Consider the following 27026-nt stretch of genomic DNA (forward strand, 5'->3'; position numbering starts at 1 on the left):
CGGACACGCACACACACACACGGAGTCGCATACGCACACACACACGGACACGGACACGCACACACACACACACGCACCCACGCACGCACACACACACACGCACACACACGGACACACACACGCACGCGCGCAAAGTATACATTATGGTCTCATTAAACGTATTGTTTGATGGTGCTGCCCTCATTGTTGGCCTTCCGATTCAATGATTTGCACTAACTAGCAGGATAATCAATAGTTTGTCAGTGAACAATCGTAACAGTACTAGTGAATTTGTAATAGAAAATTTAGAAATTACAATTACTTGAACAATACAGTGTATGGGACATGTAACGAGTACACACACACATTTGAGCATATTAGTGAGTCGTAGACATTATCATGTGCATTAAAAGAGATTTCACTGTTGAGAAAACTGTCAGAATAGCTCGTCCCTAAAGGCTGAGTTAGTGATTTTGTATGGATTTCTATAACTAAGAAAAAATTTACGAAATATTAATAGTCATATATGTGAAAATAATACGGAAATGCATTGCAGTTTGTTGTTTGTTGTCATAATTAGACAACAGTTATCGATACTGTATCAATAGTGGCGTTCATTGGCTGATAGCCTTACCCGTCGCCACAGTTCCCACTGAACAGGAAGTATTATAGCACACCTGCTTGACCTACTTTTAGTGCAGTCTGACGGCGAGGGAGGTGTTTGCAGTGCTGCAGTTATACGTATACACTGTACGTTGATAGTTATCCGGGACACGTGAGATCTTTTATGTTCTGTTTTGTTGGTATATTTATGTTGAATGATTATCTGCTTGTCCTGTCATTTATATTACAAATCATGAAGAGGTGTCCATGATGATATGCATAGACAATTTCACTGAATTACACCACGGTGACATATTGCGACATGTTTCGTCACACTCCATTACGTCAAACATCGAAACGAAACTAGAAAATTGCCAGGCGTAATAATGCAGTATTTACAAGGAGTTACCGGCTTAGTCTATTGTCACAATTGCCTAATGTGTTCGAGGAAGCAGAGCTTGATCACTCTGCAGCAACGATAATACTGTTTGGCTATCACAGAAAACCCTGAAAATTAAAATCACGTATGATTTTGTAAACATTGATACAAGTCCCTAGCAGTTGTCTCCCTTGTATGCATTCGAAAAAAGAAAATAATTCTGTATTTTTGTTTTCATCTGTCTCTGATATTTTCTACATCACGCCTTTAAGTTGTGTGATGACACGGTCAACTAGGCATAGTCAAAACGCAGATGACGGGCCCACAATTTATTTAATTAATATTGCAAAACTTGCAACTTAAACCCTGATAAATTGGTTATTGTTTTGTCTTTAAAGTAGAAACGTTAATACAGAAATATATGGTTATTATCTTTGACAAACCAGCCCAATCTTCTCTCGTCGTGCATTTTAAACCAGCCTAATAGACACAATTATACATGTAGGTCATATTTGCAAAATTATAAACAAAATTATAAAAAAAACCTTAATATATAAACATAATATTATAAACATGATATATTTATATACCTACCTACCTACCTACCTACCTACCTACCTACCTACCTACCTACCTACTTACCTACGTACCTACCTACCTACCTACCTACCTATATTTGCAAAATTATAAACAAAATTATAAACACAAACTTAATATATAAACATAATATTATAAACATGATATATTTATATACCTACCTACCTACCTACCTACCTACCTACCTACCTATATTTGCAAAATTATAAACAAAATTATAAACACAAACATAATATATAAACATAATATTATAAACATAATTAACAGCTCCTTTGGAATACAGTCATGCTTTGGAATAATATCACATTGTAATAATATTAATTGTGAACGGTTTACATTATATGACTTCTTTTGTTAACGTGATCCATGTCAAAAGAAAAACTTGATAGAATAGAAAAGGAATCAGATGTTGAAGCCCAATACACGTGTAAACAATGACACGAGCAAAGTTGATAACACAACTTTCGTGTTCGTATAAAAACTTTGATTTTAAACTTAATGTATTGGAAATGTGTATGTTATGCATTAATTTCTCTTTGCTTATCGATCGTTTATTGTAAATAATTAATAAACTTTTCACATGGCTTTGTTGGTGTGCTATTCATCGCGTGGTTGCGGTGTTTCACTAACAATCTGAACAAGGCACGGGTCAGATGAACTCAATTCAGTGCATTATATCCATGAGAGGCATTGCATGAGTCATCATGGCACAATGACATGCAGTTGTAAGTGAGTGAGTATGGCTTTACGCCGCTTTTAGCAATATTCCAGCAATATCTAGGCGGGGGACACCAGAAATGGGCTTCACACAATGTACCCATGTCGGGATTCCAACCCGGGTCTTCGGCGTGACGAGCATGCGCTTTAACCACTAGGCTACCCGAAGGCCCCACATACAATTGTAACCAACAGATGCAAATGTAATGATATGTGTAGACTGTTAATATTTGTAATGACAACTTTTATTTCAAAGTCTATAGACCATGTCATCACCATCACACTTGGCTTTAAAAGGTTCTTTTGTTTATAATGTAACTTAATACAAATGAAGTTAACATATATATGCACCTCAGCTTCATCTCACGATCTGTGGTAGATTGCCACTTGTTATATAAGGCTTTATTTGTTGAGTGAATAGGAGGAATATAGCTCCATGGTGACTGGGTTGGGGAGAAGGGTGTGATTTGACAGGGGTGCTTTGTAGTACCTTTATGTCCTTAATGCATGCAACCGAACCGGTTTACTGTCATTACAGACCAGTAAGAATGGCGGAAGGAGGTGATGATTTCGACGACCTCATTGAAGATGCTGAGCCAGCAGAAATCCATGGGATCACATCTGCACAAACGCTCTCAAATAGGGGCGTGTCTAGCCCAGATATTGTTCCTGAAACGGCAAAAGAGGTCGAACCTGCAACTTCACGGACGAACCTCTACAACAGGCTCGGTGAGAGGTCTTTAGACAAAGGAAAGTGTTTTGATGCTGCTATTGTATCTGCATCTGCTGATGATGATCTAGCGCTGAAAATTGTGGAAGATATGAATCAACTTGCTTTAGCTGATGGTACTGCTTTGGTTGTGAAATTTTGGAAAGACGAATGCTTTGGTGCAAATAAAGTACAGCGACCTAGAAAGATCGCTTCAAAATGCGGTATAGTGTTCATTCTGCACACACGTAACACAACAAATGATGCTGTAGTCGGGTTTACCAGCAATGAAGCTATTGCCCATATATGCATACATAAAAGGCAAGATTACATCAGATCCCTCTGCACCGACAGCAGCCTAGAGCCGTTAGTTGGCCTTGAAGCTCTAGATTCCGTTGATTGGATAGAGCCTGTCACTGAAGCAAAGAAACAGAAAGTTGTAGAGATCATAACAAGACATAGAAACAGTGATGTGGAAGTACCGCTGGCGGCCCTGTCAATACAATCTTCAGGTAAAACGACACTATTCTTCTGCAATTTCCTAATCTTACCTTGGCAAATGCAGTAGCTGTCCAAATAAAAGAAATATAGACTCTTGATTGAAAATTAAACTGCCCTTATGCGAGCCCTTAATTGTTCATGTGGAACTAATCTGTTAGTCTACACTATTAGTGTTATTGGCCAAATATATATATATATATATATATAAAAAAGTTTCTTGCTGTGAGGTTAAGGTTAAACACTCGTACCCATATTCGTTTTCAGGTGATCGCTGCTACAAAATGACATCTGATCCAAGAGGTACGTGTTCTATGATGTGTTTCATGAAAAGGAATTACATCAAATATCGCCTGGGACTGACTATTTAATTTTTCCATTTTAAGAGGGTGGGCCGGAATGTCTGTTTGATATAGAATGGAAAAGCTAATTTAAGTTATTGGTGTGTGTGTGTGTGTGTGTGTGTGTGTGCGTGCGCGTGTGTGTGTGTGTGTGTGTGTGTGAGTGCGTACGTGTGTGTGTTTGTATTTATTCGTGTGTTTGTGTGCACATGTGTTTGTTGTGTGAGCTTGTGTGTGTGCGTTTATGTGGCCATGGGTGTGTTTGTATGTGCCTGTGCCGGTGCGTGCCTCATTATTTATTCAGAAAATCAAGTCCAGTGAACGATTTTGCTGTTGTAAAATGTAAGGTCAAATTTTGGTTTCTAGTATTTTCGGGTAAGAGATTATAACGCCCCGCTCCGTCCCACTCCGCATTAAAAGGTCGGTCCCTCAGTTCTCTTGTACATTTAAATTCAACAATCATAAACATGTCCCTGGAACTTGATGTGTAAAACTTAACTTAACTTATTATGCTTCAGTATACTTATAATTTTCCCAACCTATACACTTTCCTCAGTCATAATCCAATCTTATTTACAGTGACGTTGTTCGCAAATGTTTGGAGACAGCTTAAGCCATTCTGATTTTAATACAACACTTTTCAGGACTTTGTGTCATCCTCAACAATGTACATTTTGACCATGAACAGGGAGACCTCGACAGACATGCAGCTGCTGGTGCAAATGGTTTGTTGCTACATTATGTTATACTAATTATTATGTCCTTTCCCAATGTGTTACTACTTCGGTAACATTCACCTTTACACACATGCGTCTGTTACTTCTCCACGGGACACTTCCATTGCAAACATGGAGCAGTTCAGATGTGAAGTGTTGTTATCAACCTTAAATATATTTTGTCATGACTGACAATTGTTGTGCGGTGATAAATAATGAGCTAAGACTTTGGAACAAAAGTTTCATGTGTGATATGAATCATTTACACATCATAATTATTGTTTTACAACTACATGTTTTAAATTCCAGAGAGACTGAAAACATTATTTGAGAACTTGAAGTTTGTAGTTTGGTCACACGCTGATAAGAGGGCAGAAGAAATAAAGAAGATATTTGAGGATGCAGGCAAGCACATGGATGACAATGTCGATATTGACTGTTTTGTGGTCTTTATTTCTTCACATGGAAGAGAAGGGGTAATATATAGTACAGACCTCAAAATGATTTGTATCAAAGACATTGCACGTCAATTTAGACCTGACAAGTGTCCCACTCTGAAAGGGAAACCAAAGCTGTTTTTCATTGACGCATGTAGGAAGCCCAATGGTAAGTATGAACTATCCATAATGTCTCACACCCACAATGTATGAGTGGTAAAGTTTAACTGAATTGGAATATATGCTACAACCTCATGTTTTGTATTAAGTGTCCACGTTCTGCACATACGTGAATTTGTGTCTGTTTTGAGTTGAAAATAAAACTGTGAATCTATCATGAAATATGCAAATGCTCAATTCTGATTTAAACAACCGAGTTTTTAGTCTGTCTATCTTCCTCAGTTGTTGGTTGGTTTGTTGTTTTACGCCGCACTCAGCAATATTCCAGCTATATGACGGCGGTCTGTAAATAATCGAGTCTGGACCAGACAATCCAGTGATTAATATCATGAACATCGATCCGCGCAATTGGGATCGATGACATGCATCAACCGAGTCAGCGAGCCTGACCACCCGATCCCGTTAGTCGCCTTTTACGACAAGCATCGTCACCTTTTACGGCGGGCATGAGTTGCTGAAGACCTATTCTACCCCGGAATCTTCACGGGTCATCTTCCTCAGTAATTCACAATTCATAATCAGAGCAACAGTAGTTGTACCGCAGTTCCTTGTGTATATCTATATATACATATAGATAACGTAGAGAGAGTATCTTCCTTCAAGTACCTGAATCTTTAGTAAACACATTCCTTCCAAACGCAAATAAAATATCTCTAGGAGGTGAAATGTTACTGATTGCATGTGATTGGATCTAATGGGTAATCTTTGCCTGATTTTATTCATTTTCCAGAAATTCCTATCAGCGATAATGAGCCTCGTGGCGATATTGAGGCTCTTGAAGACTTCTTTTTCTGCTATGCTGCCCAACCTGGTGAAAGTTCAAATCGAAACAATGAGACAGGAGATGTTTTCACTGACGAATTTATAAAAGTAATGACTGAGCTGTCGGGCAGGTAAAAGGGTCTAATATTTGTTAGAAAACATTGTGTAGCATTATATATTTGCCACTACACATGCCGATTCGAAATTCCGATTATACATATCCACCGTGTCCACTGTTTTTTTTACAATAACACCATGTGTATTATTGGTCTTATAAACTACTAGTAACTTGTCACTCATTTGATGAAACTGACATCTGGCTGTTCACAGTCTGTACCATCATTTGAAGCTTTATGTATAAACATACTGAATATAGACTTCATATCATGTCACTTTGATAGAAAGGCTAGATGAGTTAAGAGAGTTAAAATTTTACATCGCATCGGCAATATTGCAGTCATATCGCGAAATGCTAGATGAAAACGTTTTGCAACGATCGAAGGAACAGTTTCACTGTGGCATCTAGATCTCAGAACATCTTGTTACAGGTGTTTAGGTGTTCCATCTGCAGTCCTTGATTTAATCACTTGTTCAATGAATGTTTGCAGCGATCATCTAGCAGATATCATGACGGAAGTAACGAGACGAGTCAAGGGTAGGAGAGTAGTCAACTGCAATGGGCAATGGCAAGGACAATTCCCCGATGTTATTCCCAAGTTGACCAAAAAAGTTTATTTTTTATGATATCAGATATAAATTTGTCGTATTCCTTTCACTGGGATCAAAAAGGTGGTGAAAAAAGGAAGTCAATTTTGCGACCATCGCGGCGATCGCCATTGACAATTCCCAGACATAACGTGCCCACATAGTGTTCTGGACAAGAGGATCGCTCGCCATTTCAGTAATGTATTGGATCAAGCCTGGACACTGTGCATTTTGGATGTGTGATGTGTGATGTGTGATGAAATATGTTTTCATCAATATTTTTTGAAGTTCTATCATTGGGTACTTTTCAACTGAATCACCGGTAGATGCGGGAGGCAAAGTGTGTAAACGTATGTGTATTGTGTTTTGTTTTAGCCAAGATGGCGGACGTTTCCGAGCCGAAACGTATATAACGAACAACGTATAAAACGAACTGATTTCTCCGGTCCCTTGTAGTTCGTTATATCCATGTTCTACTGTCACTAACGTGTTATAGACTTGATACAGGTATATGTTCATCAACTTTCAAATAAATCAATATTTGTAAACACTTGTCAGTTGCTCTTTAGTATCCCCGCCTCCGTGGTCGAGTGGATAGAGCGTCTGCCCGGAGACCGGAAGGTCGGTGACAGAATCATCTTCCAAAGAGACTTTAAAAGACGTCACTTGTAACCCTGCCTAGCGGTCGGCATGATCGAAAAACAGGGACTTTTCGGCTCATTAAGTATACTTAATTTTATTATCAATTAATAAAATGCATTATTTTGGTAATCTTACAATATTCCAATTCAAGGGGCTTTCTCCCCCTGAATTTGTGTTCCACGGTCAAAGGGAAGCTACTCTTCCTGGTTTAATAGTGCAAGGGAAGCTACTCTTCCTGGTTTAATAGTGCAAGGGAAGCTTCTCTTCCTGGTTTAATAGTGCAAGGCACCTTATCAGTGTATTATTCAGGAATTGTTATTCACATGCTCTAAACAAAGGAAGTAACCCATGTTACAGCTGAATTTAGTTGCTACATCCTCTTTTCGTCCACACAACCACACCGGTAACATGTTCTTTCCCTCCCATCCCACCCATTACTTCTCGGGGCGGTCGGGTAGCCTAGTGGTTAAAGCGTTCGCTCGTCACGCCGAAGACCCGGGTTCGAATCCCGACATGGGTACAATGTGTGAAGCCCATTTCTGGTGTCCCCCGCCGTGATATTGCTGGAATATTGCTACAAGCGGCGTAAAACGAAACTCACTCACTCACTCATTACTTCTCATTTCAAACGTACATATCTGTGTAACATTTCCTCCTCAGTTGATAGTTAATCTAATTTAAAGTATTTGTATGTATCAGGAAAATGTACTGCTGCTTATTTTCCTTTATATTGTAGTTGTGGCAAGTTTCGGACAATTCAGTTTTTGCGAGGCCAATCTCATTAAAATCAGATCTTTGTTCTTGCTTCCGCTAAACAAAGATCTGAGGACATCCCATTACGGGTCACGCCAGGCCGACCTTGCGCGAACTTTGACCGACCAATGGAATGACCAATCAGAAGGCAGCTTTCTCGTGCATTACGGCACAAATTTCAAATTGGCGACTAAGCATCGAAACATATTTTGACAAATTCTCGATTACAAGTTTGAAACCTGAACAAAGAAACCATTCCGAATGGCTAATAGATGATCTAGATTGTAAGGAGTCAGTCGTTTAACCCGTAAGTATCGTTCGGAAAACACCATGTTAAACTTTTCGAGATTGCATGACTAGAAATCACATTCCGACTGTCACTTTCATGATCTGGTAATCGACGCAATGATTGGTCGGATGAAAGGTCGTTCTGACGTGATCCCTAATGGGATGTCTTCAGATCTTTGTTTAGTGGTAGCGAGAACTAAGGTCTGATTTTAATGAGAATGATGCGAGGCAAGAGCTGTCCTGGCATAAACATGCGTCAAACAAATCACAGGGGTTTGTATGTGCACAGCAGGTGAAGATCCTTGACTAGCACATTCTACACATTACATCGCACGACAAATGGTTTGTATGCGTCGCGGAACACTTTTGGGCTGGGAGTAGTGATTTTGGTGTTTTGGGGGTATTTGAGGCATACCCTCTAGGCCCTATTGTATAATGGTGGTTGTAGACCCCTAAGCGCTTTTCCTGGGGGGTCCCATCATTTGGTTCTGTATGGATTTACCCTCGGAACCGCGTTTGCTGTTCTGTCCGGGCACCTTCGGGTTGACAGTCAGCCGTGTTTAGCGTCTCCCAGCACAGGAGTGTTCTCCAGTCCTTGTACTTTTCTATATATAAACCTGTGGCCTTACATCAAACTTAAGCATTTGTGTTTTTTCTTGCAATGGTGCAGCATCTACTTCTGCTAAAGCATTATCCTAAAAAAATGTGTCTAACTGGTGTATCTGCAAGTAATTGCTTGCCTGTTAGGTGAGTCTAAGTGTTCTATACCATGCTATAATGAAGAACTGACAAAAATGCCATGACACCCATGGTACAAGTCCCTTGTTTGTTTATAGAATTACACAAACTCAACATTAATGACACTTTAATTTCAAAGATACTGAACCCCTAACAAAGTTAATAATTTTCCTCAACCAGTTTGCAACAATTTGGGCGGAGGATGGTTGGAGAGGTATTTTATAAATCTCCTAATGTCGCTGATGTGTTTTCATTACTATTTGATCATAACGTCTCACCAACTACTTTACACCGTCAAAACAATAAATGTTTGAAACTTAATTTCAACTATAATATTAGTCTTTTGAAATAGAGGTTGATTTCCCTGTGATGTCGACGGTTCCGAAATGGAGAAGAATTAGAAATTGTCAACATTTACACACATATTGGTGTTGTATTCTCCAGCTAAATTGTCATGGACAAAGACTAAAAGAAGTTAACTATCTCAAGCGAGAAAAGCAATATTCTCAATCGCCAACTTTAAGTAACATTTTCGAGATATTACTAAATAGCCTTTTTCATTTTAAACATGTCTTTATGCAATGATCACACCTATTCTGTTCTATGGATAGGAGATAAGAGGCGACTAACGGGATCGGAGATAAGAGGCGACTAACGGGATCGGGTGGTCAGGCTCGCTGACTTGGTTGATGCATGTCATCGTATCCCAGTTGCGTGCCTCGATGCTCATGATGTCACCCGTCCACTTAAAGAGGCATTTCTCTGTAAAGTGTATTGTGATATTATGAATACCAGGTTGAGAGACCGCCCCATGTAGCTGGAATGTTGCTGAGTACGGCGTTAAACACCAAACAAACAAACAAAAACTTATTGTACCATCTTTGGGAGAGTGCAAATAATCATAAACCACAGATTATGTCTGACACCACATGCAGTATCATTATAGATTCAGATCAGTCAAGTACTGGTCCAGACTTGACCTACCACATCATAGACTTCGTCACCTAGCATATATACAACAATTACTACTATTGATGTTAATGCTAATAGTGGGTGTCGCATGTTTGTTTGTTGTTTAACGCCGCCCTCAGCAATATTCCAGCTATATGACGGCGGTCTGTAAATAATCGAGTCTGGACCATAGAATCCAGCGATTGACATCATGAGCATCGATCCACGCAATTGGGATCGATGACATGCATCAACCAAGTCAGCGAGTCTCACCACCCGATCCCGTTGTCTCATGTGAGAAAATGTTATCTAAATATGAATTTGGGTATACGTGGATATGTATCAAGACACTGGTTGCATCTTCTCATCATGGTCATCGTCAAACACATTTTTTTAACCCATTCACAAAATACTTCATTTATTGTTCTGAAGTTACATCTTTGCTGAGTGTGGAACCTATTTAAACTCTGACCTTCTCCTTTGTCAACGTAAAATGCTGACAATGTTTCGGTGTAATAATTTGAGACTTGCAGTTGTCAACGTGGCTGCCATAACGAATGCTTGTGTTTATTCTGCCATATGAGAAACTTGGTATATTCAGAGGATAACTCCATGTACAATTGATATGTGACAGCTATTCCCAATCCTCTCATCCATTCACCAACAGTAGAAAGGCTTATATAATTATTGTATGGCTGATGTCAACCGACAATGTGCAATATATTAACCGTTTATGTAAATTCCTTTCAAGCGCCAAAGATGAGAAATACAATACTCATCGATGTTACACATATTGTAAATACGCTGCTTATTCAGCATCGTGTTTTTTTGTGGTTGTTTAACGCTGCAGTCAGCAATATTTCAGAAATATGACGACGGTCTGTAAATAATCAAGGCTGGACCAGATCATCCAGTGATTGACGTTATGAGCATCGATCTACGCAAATTGGATATGATGACGTGCATCAACGAAGTCAGCGAGCCTGACCCCCTCTCCCCCCTACCCCCGATCCCTTAGTCGCCTCTGACAACAAGCATAGTCTCCACTTACGACAAGCATGGGTTCCTGAAAAGCTTTTCCAACACGGATCTTTACTTGTGTTATTTCGCATGTACATTTAATCATATTTTTCGTCGTGTTTGTATTATCAGCCTGGGACAAAAGTACAGAGTACTGCATGTAATTTCTAGACGTTCGATTCAAGAGCTGTATTGCAGCATAGAGATAACTGTGTAATTCATATGAACAGTACTGACATGTATCTTGTTTCCAAAGAATTTCCTGAAATTGCATGTGAACATAACTAAATAGAATAAAAGATGTGTTCTGTGAAAATGTCGTATGTCATGTATCCTTATGCAATGGATTTCGTTTGAAATATGCATCTATTTCACCCAGCTGTGAATGGGTACCCGGTAAGATGACATGGTAAGGTGACTGTTAACCCGTGGGCGCTTTACGGTCTGAGTGGACTGTATATCAACCAGGGAGCTGAGCATGAAACTCGAGTGCACATTAATCCATTGACCGGGGTCATAGTGCTGAGCAGAAAATGAAATATTACTCAGAAATTCCCCACACATATATCACATATCACCTACTAGTATCACATACTGCTCATATCGCACAAGAGCCGTTACAATCAGGGTTAGAATCCAACCCATGCTTGTAAGAGGCGTTTATCGGGATCTGGTTTTCAGGATAGAAGATGCATGTCATCGTATCCCAATTGCGTAGGTAGGTGCCTTTGATGTAAATCACTGGATTGTCATGTCCAGATTCGATTATTTAGACTGCCGTCATATAACTGGAAATTCGTATGCGTCTGTTGCTTCAGTTGACAATGCTTTCGTTGTTAAAAATCTTCCTACGACAAATAATGAGTGAGTGAGTGAGTGAATTGGGTTTAACGCCGCTTTTACCAGTATTCCAGTTATATCACGGCGTATCAGCGAAATGTGGGAGGAAAGCCCGAAGTGATGCAGTCCTCAGACGTTTACCATTTGGGTGAAACCCACGAGCAAGGACATGGTGCTGACAAACCTAGAAACATAATTGGGGTGAACCGGGATTCGAACCCACAATCATAGTTTTCTGTTGTGCCTAAGGGACGCAACTCTGTACGGCGAATCGCGGCGCTTTAGACGACTGGGCCACCCATGCCCCCACGTCAAATAATGAAGAAAAGGACCCCAACATCACTGAAAATTAAAGTGAGTTCCCCAATGAAAGATGGTCTGAAACTACAGAATGTGAGAGTTGCGAAAGAAAACAGAGGACAGGGACAAGTCCAGGTTTAATTATGTTATGAAAGTTGAAAGACTTCAAATGTATAAGAGGCGGTCGGGTAGCCTAGTGGTTAAAGCGTTCGCTCGTCACGCCGAAGACCCGGGTTCGATTCCCGACATGGGTACAATGTGTGAAGCCCATTTCTGGTGTCCCCCGCCGTGATATTGCTGAAATATTGCTAAAAGCGGCGTAAAACCATACTCACTCACTCACTCACTCAAATATATAAGAGTCTACATAGAAAACGGTATGTCCAAAGCAGAACTACAGACACAGCATTGCCTTATTACAGTTTAAGGAACTGGTCAAGTAGGACAGCTACAATATAAGAGGACATACTAGTGTTAAAAACTAGGATATCAGATTGTGCCAGGGAAAATGTGATCAAAACTAACTTCTATGATATCATATCTTATGTGAAACTTTCTTAAGGGACAAGGTACAAATAAAGTTTAAAGGCTACACTTGGTACAGAAAACATATTGACAAAAAAGGCACGACGTGGCTCTGGTGGTGAAATGGTTGCTTATAAAATATGCGCTTATTGGTGTTTTCAAGGTCACTGTTCTTGACAGGGGCATCGAAGATACCCTGTGGCCAACATTAGAAAGCAGTGAAGTCACCATGTGTTCATGTTCATGCTCATCTCGTGCAAACAACCTAGATGTTTTGTTTCAGCCAAGGCGTCGCTGTGCAGAGTTGCGTCCCTTAGGCACACCAGAAACCTATGATTGTGGGTTCGAATCCTGGTTCGCCCCCATTATGTTTCTAGTTTTGTCAGCACCATACCTGTGCTCGTGGGTTTCACCGAAGTGGTAAACGTCTGAGACCTGCATAACTTCGGGCTTTCCTCCCACTTAAAGCTGACACGCCGCGATACAACTACAATACTGTTAAAAGCGGCGTCAAACCCAACTCACTCACGCACCATTCATGTTGGAGGTACTGAAATGCATATCAACAGAGAACATTTGTCCCTGACTCATTAATTGGTAAAGATAATTGAAATAAATACCACACTGAAAATGAAGTCTATTCGATGCATATTAAACCTGTGTTAACATAATACATAAGGAACCAGATAAACATATGTTACAGGAAACATACAGGTGACAGATAATAAGCATAACGCCACTGAAAGGAAGCCTCACAAGTCAGTATCTCGTGTGTCCGCCATGTGCATTGATGACTGCCGTGCAACGTCGATACATGGAATGGATGAGGCCGGGTTGATGAAGGCCATAGGCACTTGAGCCCACAGTTCAGCTGCAGTTGTCGGCCTTGGTCGGACGTCATTCAGCCGTATTTGAATCTCGTCCCACAGGTGCTCAGTGGGATTTAAATCGGGAGGGCAGGCCACTGCATGGTTCCGATGCCATTCTGCAGGAAGAAGTCTCTTGTTGCTCTCGCAGTGCGGGCACGGGCGTTATCATGCTGAATTGCATGTGGTTGCGGCGACGTGTCAAATGAGGTATGGCGTGTGGTCTCAAGACTTGATCAATGTACCGACTAACGTTCCCCACTCCAGACTCTCTATGCCATCTGCTGTTGAGATACAGTAACGGCTCTCGTCTGAGAAGAGGTCTCTTCTCCACTGCTGATGGCGCGAATGCTGGTGCTGTGTTGCCCACTGAAGACGGTCCCGGCGATGACGTTTTGACAGAATGGGTCCTCGGTGTGGCCTGTGACAGTGAAGGTGTCGACGCACGGTGTCCGCACTAATGTGTCGCTGGTGTTCCTGTGGTCTGTCGAGCAGTTTTCGCACCAGTAACAAAGCGATCTTGAAGATGCTGTCGCATGATCTGACGATCCTGACGTCGGGTGGTGACCCTTGGTCTTCCACTACGTGGTCGGTCATCTGTAGTGTTGGTGGTCTGGAACCGTTGTTTGAGTCTGTATATGGTCCTTACGTGGTCGTGAAATGCATTGGCTACTTGCCGGGCGGTTTGTTCAGCCTGCAATCGTCCAAGCGCTTTGTGTCGCTGATTTATTGTCAATCATGGCATGTGGTAGCACATCAATAACAAATGTATGTTATCCGATCTGGGTGGATCCGATAGGGCATGAAATGGGGGAACGCATGTGCATTTCAATTTGCACGGAACTCACGTGCATCGGGTTACCATGGCCGTTGCCCTGATGCGGTTTTATTGTCATCTGCTTTGGGTTTTTTATCATCACATTTCATTTTTCCGGACAAGGTAATGTTAAATTTTAGAAACTTTGACAAAACGTACCTAGATATTTAAATGACAACTGTTCATGCAATGTTACTTGGGGTGACGTTTCATTTGAGGTTCAGTATATCACTAAATGTTTTACAATTAAGACAGAAAGTTGTGCTGCGTTTCACAATAGGCGAGGAGAATATTGATTACTAAAATAACTATAAATATATTGGGTTGTGGCATAAGGAACAATTAGATTTTGCAGTTGCAACACATAAGGTAGGCAAATCAGCGCGCGCGAGGTGCACTGTAGTATCTAGATGCAGACGGCTTCACCTATGATGTATTTACAAACCTGTATGAATCAATGGTCCAACCCATAGCCATGGACGACAGTGCTATTTGGGGTATGTATGGACAAAGTCATTTAAATATAATACAAAATAGAGGATGTCAGTTCTTTCTTGGTTTGAGCCGAAACGCCTCAAATATTGCGGCTCAAAGAGACATGGGATAGACAGCCAGTGTGAAGTCCTCAGATTTCTCCAGCGTTTAATCTATATCGAGACACAGCCTCTCTCTCTCTCTCTCTCTCTCTCTCTCTCTCTCTCTCTCTCTGATCTGTTCACAATATTAACATCGCATTTCATTCTTTGAATATCAGGGTCATACTGACTTTGAACTGTAAATGGCATGTCACACCATGTATAATGAGGGAGTGAGTGAGGTTTTACGCCGCTTTTAGCAATATTCCAGCTATATCACAGCGGGGGACACCAGAAATTGGCTTCACACATTGTACCCATGTCGGGAATCGAACCCGGGTCTTTGGCGTGACGAGCGAACGCTTTAACCACTTAACGCCCCAACTCAAAGTTACAACAGTGATGCTTTACAAACTATGTAACGCCAATTGCAGTACGAGAGAGAGTTTAGTGTATTTCCTAGAAAAGAATAGGTTTTGCAAGGTGATGAAATGCACCAACATGTGTATGATCCTATCGTGACTTCAACCAACATCCAGCGGACATTATGTTTAAATGACAAATGCAAGTCGTAACGCCCAAGACCTTAGCTATAGGCGTAAAGCAACACGTGAGTTAGTCTCTGCAGGAGGGCAAAATAACTTTCATATTGAGCAACAGAGTTGTGTGCTACTTAATATTCATTTTGTTTGTTGAGCCTCACGTTTGTCCAGAAGGCTTTATGTCCTCACAACCCCAACGTTAAGTAGGCTGTTCACGAAGCGTTTATTTTGCAAGCATATGTCATAGAGTGTGAGGTGCTTGCGTATTCCAGGTTGGAGGCCCAGTAACAGAAATGTATGCAATAATTAAAGACAAAGGCTCATAAACCTTATGCACAATGTTAGCAACAAGGGAGGTCCCTGAATGTGAATAATATACTTATATTGCTCACGGACCCTCCTTTTTTATAACAATGCATACACCTATTCACTCACTAGATTACCAAACACTCTCTTTATTTGTAGTAGCCTCCTTCAGGCAGCACGATTCCCTCCTGTCTGTTCTGTCCCTGTGCTGATTCTAAGTTTGAATAGATACATGACATGACTTTATATCACAGTCGTTGTTGCATATTTGCGTTATCTGAGAGGAACGTATCGCACAGTCGTTGTGAACATCCTATAGCTCCTTAGCCAGGACACTGATGTTGAAAACTGTTACATACAGATTTGTGCATGAAATTTTGTGATTGTGACATTTCCTAAATCTCATTTAATGTATTAAAACGTTCCTACTTTATTGTTAAACTTGAACAAAAGTGATTGTCTCAAATACCAGACCCTGTAGGTCAAGGTTGAGATATGGATATGCTTTAACAGTCAAGTATGTGCAAGTGAAAGGTATATATATTGGCAGATAGGAGCCAAGTCTTATTTTGGCTGAACAAGCAAGCATGATGGACGTTCGACAGCATCTTGCTCTGTTCCTGGTTTTCCTACCATTGTCATCAGCACAGCGTCCAAACATCATCTTTATTGTGGCAGATGACTTAGGTGAGTACAGGTAGTAAAGACAATAAGACATTGAATTAATGTGTATTAATTATTGAAATAGGTCAATCAAAATGTGTCTCATTTCAAAGTAGAGATGTTAACATGGTGGTGTTGTCTTCATAACCGAGTATTCAGGGAACCCTGTGTTCATACAGGTTGGAATGATGTTGGTTTCCGGAATCCTGATATGAAGACCCCAAATATCGACAAACTGGCCACAGAGGGAATCATCTTCGAAAATGCATATGTCCAGCCTCTGTGCAGCCCGTAAATATGCCATATTTGTTCGTCCTCAATTTAATGAAAACCCATGACAAGACATCGATTGAAATGAAACTAAATATGACACGAACAAAACTTTGATCACTTAGAGAAGACATAACCACATAACCATGATTTAGAAAGTTGACCATATATACGTTTGCACAATACTTCTTATTATTGTGTTACAAATTTTGAAAAATGTCCAACAGATTTTATCTCAAACTCAAGCATATCGGCAGCCCGTAAGGTGTTCTTGTATTCTTTCATCCTGATTTTAAGAAAACATAAGAGATGTAAGAAAAGACATATACATGTAACTTGTTTTATCCAAATCAAATAAAAAATAAAAAATACATATACGTTTCAAAAAAGCCATAAACAGAAGCAAAGAACAGCAGTGGATGAATTTGAAGAATGAACTTCACCTGATGAAGGAGTAGGGGGCACGGGTGGCCCAGTCGCCTAAGGCGCCGCGATTCGCTGTGCAGAGTTGCGTCCCTTGGACACGCCAGAAACCTATGATTGTGGGTTCGAATCCCGGTTCGTCCCGATTATGTTTCTAGGTTTGTCAGCACCATACCCGTGCTCGTGGGTTTCACCGAAGTGGTAAACGTCTGAGACCTGCATCACTTCGGGCTTTCCTCCCACATTAAGCTGAAACGCCGTGATATAACTGGAATACTGTTAAAAGCGGCGTTAAACCCAACTCACTCACTCACTCACTGATGAAGGAGTAAGCATATATTCCAAAACGTTCTGTTCCTCATAGTAAAGAAGTTGACATCCATATATTCACTTCCTCGTGTGTATGACTTCTGAATGCCTTTTCCAAGACCTGAACTGGTTTGGGTTGGAGCTATATTGCTGAACTGCCTATGTAATAACAATATCATTCAAGTATTCAGTCATTGTTTCAGATCCCGAACCGCCTTTATGAGTGGAATGTTTCCATTCCACGTAGGAATGCAGGTATGTATGTCGTCGTTTTCTCAACATGGTCAGAGCAGCCATCTATCAACTGCCTGGTTATGTCCCATACTATTCGTCATACTGGCATATTAGGACGTACATACACACTATAAATCATGATACAAGTTTTGGTTTGGTTGGTTTGGTTTGTTGCTTTGCGTCGCACTCAGCAATATTCCAGCTATATGACGGCGGTCTGTAAATAATCGAGTCTGGACCAGACAATCCAGTGATTAATATCATGAGCATCGATCCATGCAATTGGGATCGATGACATGTATCAACCAAGTCAGCGAACCTGACCACCCGATCCCGTTAGTCGCCTTTTTTTGCGACAAGCATAGACACCCATGATACAAGTGGGAAGTCCCTGAAAAAATACAAGTTGTATTGAGTGATACCCTGCCGCTCCTTGAGGGTAAATCCCTTCACTCATTGTTTGATTAGTCCTGTTTTAGAATAAACTATCTTACAAGACCTATCGTCAGATTTAATTGTTTGCTCTTTTAAAAGGTAGCCACTAACGTAAATAGTATGTTGTACTTCTGGTAGCTTTTCATGATTCACATTTCTGATCAAAATGATTTTCATTTCATATCACCTGTGAGTGAGTGAGTGACTTTGGTTTAACGCCGCTTTTAACAGTATTACAGTTATATCATGGCATGTCAGCTTAATGTGGGAGGAACGCTCGAAGTGATGCAGGTATCAGACGTTTACCACTGCGGTGAAACCCACGAGCACGGGTATGGTGCTGACAAACCTAGAAACATTATCGGGGCGAACCGGGATTCGAACCCACAATCATAGGTTTGTGGCGTGTCCAAGCGACACAACTCTGCACAGCGAATCGTGGCGCCTTAGACGACTGGGTCACCCGTGCCCCCTCACCTTTGAGCGTATAGGATTTTTACGAAGAGAACATCATATTTAGCACAGGGTTTTGGGAGCTAGCTCAACTATACCTTCCTGCCCCAGGAACTGAAGAATCTCGGATACACTACGCACATGATCGGAAAGTAGGTATTATGTTACATTGAAGCTAAGCATTCATAACCTGGAATAAATGAAAACATATTGCACGACACACAATCATTAAACCTTCAGATGACAACTTGAGACATGTGTCTTCTGGGAAGAGATATCATTCTTAGATACATCTGTACAGGGTAATGAAGGTGAGGTGAGGTGAAATGTGGTTTAACGTCGCGTCCAAGATTATTGCACTTATATAGCGACGTGCATGCACGTGTGTGTGTGTGTGTGTGTGTGTGTGTGTGTGTGTGTGTGTGTGTGTGTGTGTGTGTGTGTGTGTCTGTGTGTGTCTGATTGTACAAGTCCGAACTGATGCCGATTTATAGTGCTAGCACACTGAGATACCATGCCGCAGTTTAACATGAATACCCCACTCAGACACAGTACACTGACTCCGAGCCGACCAGTCCTTGTTTTAGCCCCTTAATGCCAAGCGCCAGACAGGGTAACAACAAGTACCATCTTTTGACGTCTGTTCGTATGACGCGGCTGGGGATCGAACCGCGGACCTTCCGGTCTCCAGAGAAATGAAGTATTAAATGAAATCATCGTGAAGGTGTAATGACGATACATGTCTGTTAAATTAAATTCGGACGAGTAGATCAATATCAGGTGTTTCTCAGGCTGAGCGACGTTGGCGGGTGCCGGGTAGGAGGCGTACTGGCGGACCAGTCCAATGTTCATATGCCTTCTCCTTGAAAGTAATCGGTAACAACCTCGGCATGATGTGGCATTGTTATCGTGCAGTTCAATACTTTCTGCCAATAAGTCTAGCGAATGGAACAGAGACAGGACGCAATATGTCGTTAATATATCGATGTCCATTCAAATGTCTATTCTCAATAGCCAAATCAGTTCTCATTTCATGTGGCACACATTCCAACATCATGGCACTACCACTACCGCTACGTCGCCAAACACGTTTTCTGCCATCTGTGAAAGGGAAGCAAAACATTTAATCGTCTGCAAACTGGGCGTAACGCCGTCCCTAGAGTTATCTAGCCGATCTCAATCTTTCCCGCCTATGATAAGCTGTAAGATCCACACACTTCACAGAATGCGCTCCTTTCCGTTTTTTAAAGGTAGAAGTTGAAATTCGCCCCCCTGCTATTGTACGAAATTCTCTATTGCTACCAGGAGCAGATTTGTATCTATTGCATGATTGATGTAATGAGACGATCTTGTCTAGTTGTCGTTGTTACATCTCCCACGACCATGTCTCATTGCAACCCGACCTGTTTGATGGCACTAGTCCCACAGACTTGAAATGAAACATTTCGATTTGAACAAACATTTGGGCAACTTGGAATATTGACGTCATTTCATTTGTTAATTGAGGCATTCTAGGCGTGTACCTAGCAATATTCCATTAGTGATTATGAATTCACCCACAGGCGCACACACTTTGTCTTAAGTGTGCTCCTGGGACACGTACTGTTCATGTATGATGTGAAATTTATTTATGATTAGATGTTGCGTTCAGTATTGTTAATGTACACCTAAACGATAGCTATATTCAAAGCATCAGATCCCTTAGTTTTTGTCGGTAGTATATATGATTACTTATGAGTTGCATTTTGAACGATACGAGCATTTTGTGACTCCAGATGGCATCTGGGTTTCTGCAAGTGGGAGTGCACACCGACGTACCGAGGATTCGATACTTTCTTTGGCTATTATAACGCAGGTGAAGACTACTTCAATCACACTGTTGGTGCGTATCATTAAAAAACTTGTGGGGTTTTATGGAAGCGTGTTTTAGACGTCATTTCGTGAATAAACGTTTCACCTATTCATTGTTAGTAGATGTAAGAATATGATGTAAGATGTATTATGGTCTAAGTATAATTCATATTTCACCAGGAAAGTATTTAGACTACACGGACAATCAGCTTCCCGCAAGAAACTATTCGGGAGAATATTCTGCTGTAAGTATGCAAGGGAAAAGACAAACTTGAGTTGACAATCTTCATATCCATCGCAATTATATTCTTAAAATACTTACTTTTTGTAACATATCTACATCCTCGGTGTATCATTTATTTGCCTGAACATTATATTCACTTCTATTACCATTTCAGTTCACATTCGCCCAGAGAGCCGTTGACATCATTCATCGACACAATGTTTCACAGCCGTTGTTTATGTACCTCACTTATCAGAACGTACATGGTCCTCTTCAGGTAACGAAATTCTCTGTATTGAGAACGTGTTCCCGGTTAATGCTACCAGGCTTTCTTGTAGGTTGAGTGAGTGGGTAAGTTGGGTTTAACGCCGCTCATAACAGTAGTACAGTTATATCGCGGCGTGTCAGCTTAATGTGGGAGGAAAGCCCGAAGTGATGCAGGTCTCAGACGTTTACCCACGAGCACGGGTATGGTGCTGACAAACCTAGAAACATAATCGGGGCGAACCGGGATTCCAACCCACAATCATAGTTTCTGGCGTTCCCAAGGGACGCAACTCTGCACAGCGAATCGCGGCGCCTGAGACGACTGGGCCACCCGTGCCCTTCTTGTAGGTTGAGGGTCGGTCGGGTAACCTAGTGGTTGAAGCGTTCTCCCGTCACGCAGAAAACCCGAGTTCGATTCCCGACATGGGTACAATGTTTGAGGCCCTTTTCTGGTGTCCTCCGCAGTGATATTGCTGGAATATTTCTAAAAAAAGGCGTAACACCATACTCACTCACTCTTGTAGGTTGAGTGCGCATGATGTGAGTTTTCTTAACATGCACGTCAGCTTCAGTGTTATCGAAAGACTTCGTTGCTAAGACATATATATGTTCAATCGATGAATTCGTTACCATTTCAAGAAATTTAGGTGGGTGGTGGTGTTACATAAGGTGAGGTTATATTTGATTACAATGCAATTACCATGTACTTTTTGTCAATATGTGTACCTCTACCTTTTTACATCACAGGTTCCTAAGAAGTATGAGGATATGTATCTGAATGTGATTAACAAAGGGCGAAGGACGATGAGTGGTATGGAAGTTTATGTCCGTATTTCATATTTTATTCGAACACTTGTCTCTGAAATCCTCACAAAGTATTCCTAAGAAAGTATTATGATCATAGTTCCAATCAATTGTTAATTACTTTTATTAAGTTGATCCGCATAACCGTCACATGGGACCCCTGAAATACTGTTTAAAGCACCGATCCAGTTTTTTCATTCCCAACAGGAATGGTGTCTGCCCTGGATGAGGCAGTGGGTAATGTTACCCAGGCCCTGAAGGATCGGGGCTTGTTTGAAAATACCCTGATTCTATTCACCACAGATGTAAGTACCTGCTGTATCAAAACATGGAGAAGTTTTGTTTAGAGGTTTTCTGTAAATTTTGTACAGAATGCTACTCGTATCTTGAACTCTGTGAACAGCTTCATTAATTTTGACTTATCCCCCTTGACTTCCGTTTTTTGATAATTAAATATGCCTTGCCTAAAACCAACAAAAGTATGGCTTGTCATTCTGCAGTTGAGGAAAGAAAAATTAGATTGTTTCTATTTCTTGTGATCATGAATCGTGAACGACAGAAAGTGCAATTGCGTGTCTAAAAAGAAACGCACAAACCACCAAACCGTTGTATGTTATACATTTGGAACATCAAACGATTTCCATTTCAACGGTATTCGTGAAGAATCCAACTGATAATCGTGTCATTCTCTTTTTAAATAAAACATTGATCATTCAGAATGGCGGCGCTCTCGAAGCTTGTGCCAACAACTGGCCCCTGAGAGGTGGGAAGCACTCGATCTGGGAAGGGGGTACGGAGGGGGACATCCTTCATGTATGGTGCTGGGCCCCAGAAGACAAGGACTACATACAAATGGGTAACGCCATAAAATACAATAAGACCAAACTCAATGTTTAGTACCTCAGTGATAAACCAAAACTCCACTAGATTATCCTGGCAATAATTACGACAGAACATGGTTATTAAAAGACATATAACCACGTACATTTTGGTAAACAACTGTCCTCACTATACTCATTTTATTCCATTGGTGTTTGTTCAAAATACACCTTCAATAAAATTCACTTTATACACACGACCCATGAACATCCGGGGTAGAATAAGTCTCCAGCAACCCATACTTGTCGTAAAAGGTGACTGTGCTTGTAAGAGGCGACTAACGAGATCGGGTGGTCAGACTTGCTGACTTGTTTCATGCATGTCATCGATTACAATTGGGTGGATCGATGCTCATGATGTCAATCACTGTATTGTCTGGTCCGGACTCGATTATTTACAGACCGCCGTCATATATCTGGAATATTGCTGAGTGCAGCCTTAAACAAAACCAATCATTGATTGTTTAGTACATCAACTGAAACTAATTGAAATGTTGTTGCCAATGTTTGGCGGAGTTTTAGCTGGTGGTATATTTTCATATGTTGATGGCTTCTACCTCTAAACAGGATGATCCACGCTGTGGACTGGAAGCCCCATTTAGTATCTGCTGCCGGGGGAACACCGGGTAAGGATATTCTCATTTACAGTTCCCTTAATTGTGTCACAATTGCAATAATGAAAGATTATTTTGTAACTTGAAAGAATTGGTGAGATGATTTTGATTGTGCCATTAGATTGATAAACTGTTCAGAAAAAACAACAACCCCCCAAAAACAACAACAAACAAACAAATAAAAAAACAAAAAAACAAAAACAAACATCGGCAAGGTACAACACAACGGTTTTACACCTTTCGTTGCATACTGGGCACAGACACTACCATTGATGGAATGAGTCACTTGGATTCTATTCGAAACGGACTTCCTTCATCAAGGACAGAGTTCATCTACAACATTGACTACACTGAAATTCCTGTCGAAGGCCATGCTGGAATAAGGTATTTTAGGACGTCTTGTCATCAAATAAGTTTAAATGCAACAACTTGACTGAGTTACCTGCATGGTGTACCGCGATTTGCATATTTCCATACCTAATCAATGAACTATTTCAAGTACCATATCACACGCCACTGCACTGTATACAGTCGTGATCTTAAAAGCAATGAAATACCTATTTGCATTATTATGTATCAGAGTAGGCGACTACAAGTTCATCATGGGATACGCTGGGGCTCCTGATGGCTGGCACAGACCCATGAACACAACCCAGTATGAACAATATGAACAGACAGTTTATGTTAAAGGAGATTCTCCAGTCCATCTCTTCAACATTCGAGGTTCGCTATGAATTAACATATAAATCTGAGTAAATGTCATTTGTCTTTAGTAGTCCTCCTTAGCGTTGGGCACACAGTACGTATCAGCACCTATGTGTACTGCTGCAAAACTGCAAAGTCACTTACTGTGTGTTTGGATTCGGCTAGTAATTTTGATCGATCCATAATAGTATACATTCAACGCTTAGTAGAACCCTCTCATTCTGATGCATTTCAAGACTTGTCTTTTAGGATCTCATCATCCCATCATAACTAAACTTGATTCGTGCTCCGAAATATATGCAACATCACGATGAAAACATTGCTTATAAAACTCTCTTCCCCTAAGTTAACACATATTACGTCTCACATTCAGAGGATGCGACTGAGCACAATGACCTTGCACAGCAAATGCCGGACATGGTGGCGAAGTTGCATGCCCGGTTTGAGGAGTACAAGAAGACCATGGTGCTAGCCAATTTCCGGATCCTGCATCTGACCCCAAAAAGTTTGGAGCCCCGGGTGGCGCTTAGCAGATGTACTAATGTCAATATGAATCATGCTCTTATGGTATAATGTTAATTTCGTACGCGCATAATAAATTAAAATGTGTTAGTTAACATAAGCGTGACTTAATGACGAAGTCTTTTATCAAAGGATAGCCATGGTTACCGTGAGTAATTAATTAATGACTGATCAAGACTTTTCCCAGAGTATCCTGTAATGTTTCAGGTATATCATTCCGGCCAATACTTTAACGACACTTGCAATACAAATATGTCATTGGTATACATTCTAGAAATGTACACTTTTGGGAATTTCTTTCATTCAATGATGCACACACGCTGAGCACAAAGGTTTGCATTTAACAATGGCACGGAATGTTATCGGTGAAATTTCTGAAATCGAAAATCGTTCGAAAATCACTTTATGTTTCATTAATATATCTGCTACTCAAAGTTTGCAGAGGCTCATGTTTTGACTATATAAAGAACTCATCCAACAAATAAGATTAAAATATCCCGGTCCACAACGTTTGACTAGTCCCAATAGGACGTCAATTTCTGCTTCTTGTACATGTGTGCATGTCATCGATCCCAATTGCGTGGATCGATGCTCATGATGTCAATAACTGGGTTGTCTGGTCCAGATTCGATTAATTACATACCGCCGTCATATAGCTGGAATATTGCTGAATGCGGCGTTAAACAACAAACAAACAAACAAATCTAATTTTTATTTTGGGTGAACAACTGACTTGCCTTTGAGTGTGCTAACTACATAGATAAAATCCATGTGTTTGAGTTTTAGGACACGTTGGCAACAACGTTGACCTTTACCTTAACCTTCATGTATATAGTTGATCAGATATTGTTCAATAATTTTCAAAAAGGCCCGTGAAGATCCGGGGAGAATAGGTCTTCAGCAACCCATGCTTGCCTTAAAAGGCGACTATGCTTGTCGTAAAAGGCGACTAACGGTATCGGGTGGGTAGGCTCGCTGCCTGGGTAGATGCATGTCATCGATCCCAATTGCGTTGATTGATGTTTTATGATGTAAATCACTGGTCTAGATTCGATTTTTTACAGACCGCCGTCATAGAGCTGGAATATTGCTGAGTACGGTGTAAAACAACACACCAAACAAAACGAATAATGATCAAATAGCCAAGTCCCTTCCAAATACAGATAAACGAGAAAGGTAAAACCGCATCTTCTGTGTCAAACAAGACCCTTAGTGTGATGACTTCTACTTTGCAATCGTCAACTTTCCTTCATGTCGAGAAATATTACTCCAGCACCAGTCTTAAATTTGTCTACATTTCACAACTTGTGAGGTACAATCGAACATCCGTTTCATTGAGTGACATATGGCTCTGGCTTAAAAAAAGTTGGTTGATAAATGTTACAACAAGTAAGGCCACAGTAAAATTTGTTTTGTATGCGTATGATCAATGTCATTAAAATCAGATCATAGTTCTCGCTAATGCTAAACAAAGATCTGAGGACCTCCCGTTTAGGGTTACGTCAGAACGACCTTTCATCCAACCAATCAGAGCGTCGCTTACCAGATCATGAAAGTGACAGTCGGAATGTGTTTCCTAATCATGCAACCACGAAATATTTAACACTGGGTATTCCGAACGACAGTAACGGGTTTTATGATTATATCCATACAATCTAGGCCATCTATAAGCCATTCCAGAATGTTCTTCTTATCAGTTTACTTTTTGTAATCGAGAATACGTCAAAATATGTTTCGAAGCATAGTCGCCAGTTTGAAACTTGTGTCGTAAAGCTCGACAAAGCTACCTTCTGATTTGCTAATGTCGATTTCTTGTCAGTCATTTCATTGGCCGGTCAAAATTCGTGAAAGGTCGTTCTGACGTGACCACTATTGGGATGTCCTCAGATCTTTGTTTAGCGGTAGCGAAAACTAGAATCTGATTATAATGAGATTGGTGTATGATATGGTTGGAATCGTACAATGGACTATCGTATGATTTTAGAAAAGGTTTTGTCGCTTTCATATTATAGCAACAGGACATATACTTCCAAAATATCTCGCACTTCAGTCCTTAGAATATTAAATATCAATCAAAAACATTTTGTTCATATGTGATCCAGTAGTGTGACCAGGCTTTGAATCGGTGACTGGAAGTCGGCCACACAATGAAATGATATCAATGTCGTGTTTTTGTTTCTCTTACTTCTCTGATGGACATAACTAACAAATCGGAGAATATGTCACAATACCCTTAAAATGTCTTTTGCAAATACGGTACCAGCATATGTAATTTCAACTTTCATCAAGAACTATTTCGAATGTTTACAGTTTAGAATTTTGTACATATTTGAGACGGTCCTAAGCGCCAAAATATCAGAGTATGTTTACGGTCCGACTATATCCTGATAATGTGTTTATGAACCACAATGAAATAGGGATGATACCAGGTGTTCGCGAACATGTGTTCAAGCGTAGCTTTCCCTACCGGTGGCACCCGTCACTGACACATACAAAGGCAAGTCTCGTCTAGATCTTCACCTGAACAAAAAACGAGAAACATATGGTACAAGTCAAAATAGGCAACTGCATCAAACATCATTTCGGTGT

At 40.7% G+C, this 27026-nt stretch overlaps 1 protein-coding gene and 1 pseudogene across 1 annotated transcript; both read left to right on the plus strand.

Moving 5' to 3' along the window:
- The first annotated feature begins 694 nt into the window (after positions 1 to 694).
- Positions 695 to 7065, plus strand: LOC139473270 (caspase-3-like). Its single transcript, XM_071255807.1, has 7 exons — positions 695 to 754; positions 2814 to 3496; positions 3750 to 3785; positions 4468 to 4548; positions 4849 to 5145; positions 5887 to 6049; positions 6527 to 7065. Exons 2-7 carry the CDS (start codon positions 2824 to 2826, stop codon positions 6660 to 6662), a joined length of 1386 nt encoding a protein of 461 aa, XP_071111908.1. The 5' UTR covers positions 695 to 754; positions 2814 to 2823; the 3' UTR covers positions 6663 to 7065.
- A 9311-nt stretch (positions 7066 to 16376) lies between these two features.
- On the plus strand, positions 16377 to 24445 carry LOC139473138 (arylsulfatase B-like; annotated as a pseudogene).
- The last annotated feature ends 2581 nt before the right edge of the window (positions 24446 to 27026 follow it).

This window comes from Haliotis cracherodii, unplaced genomic scaffold (assembly GCF_022045235.1).
Source record: "Haliotis cracherodii isolate W230 unplaced genomic scaffold, xgHalCrac1.p SCAF_27, whole genome shotgun sequence".
Classification (NCBI taxonomy): domain Eukaryota; kingdom Metazoa; phylum Mollusca; class Gastropoda; order Lepetellida; family Haliotidae; genus Haliotis; species Haliotis cracherodii.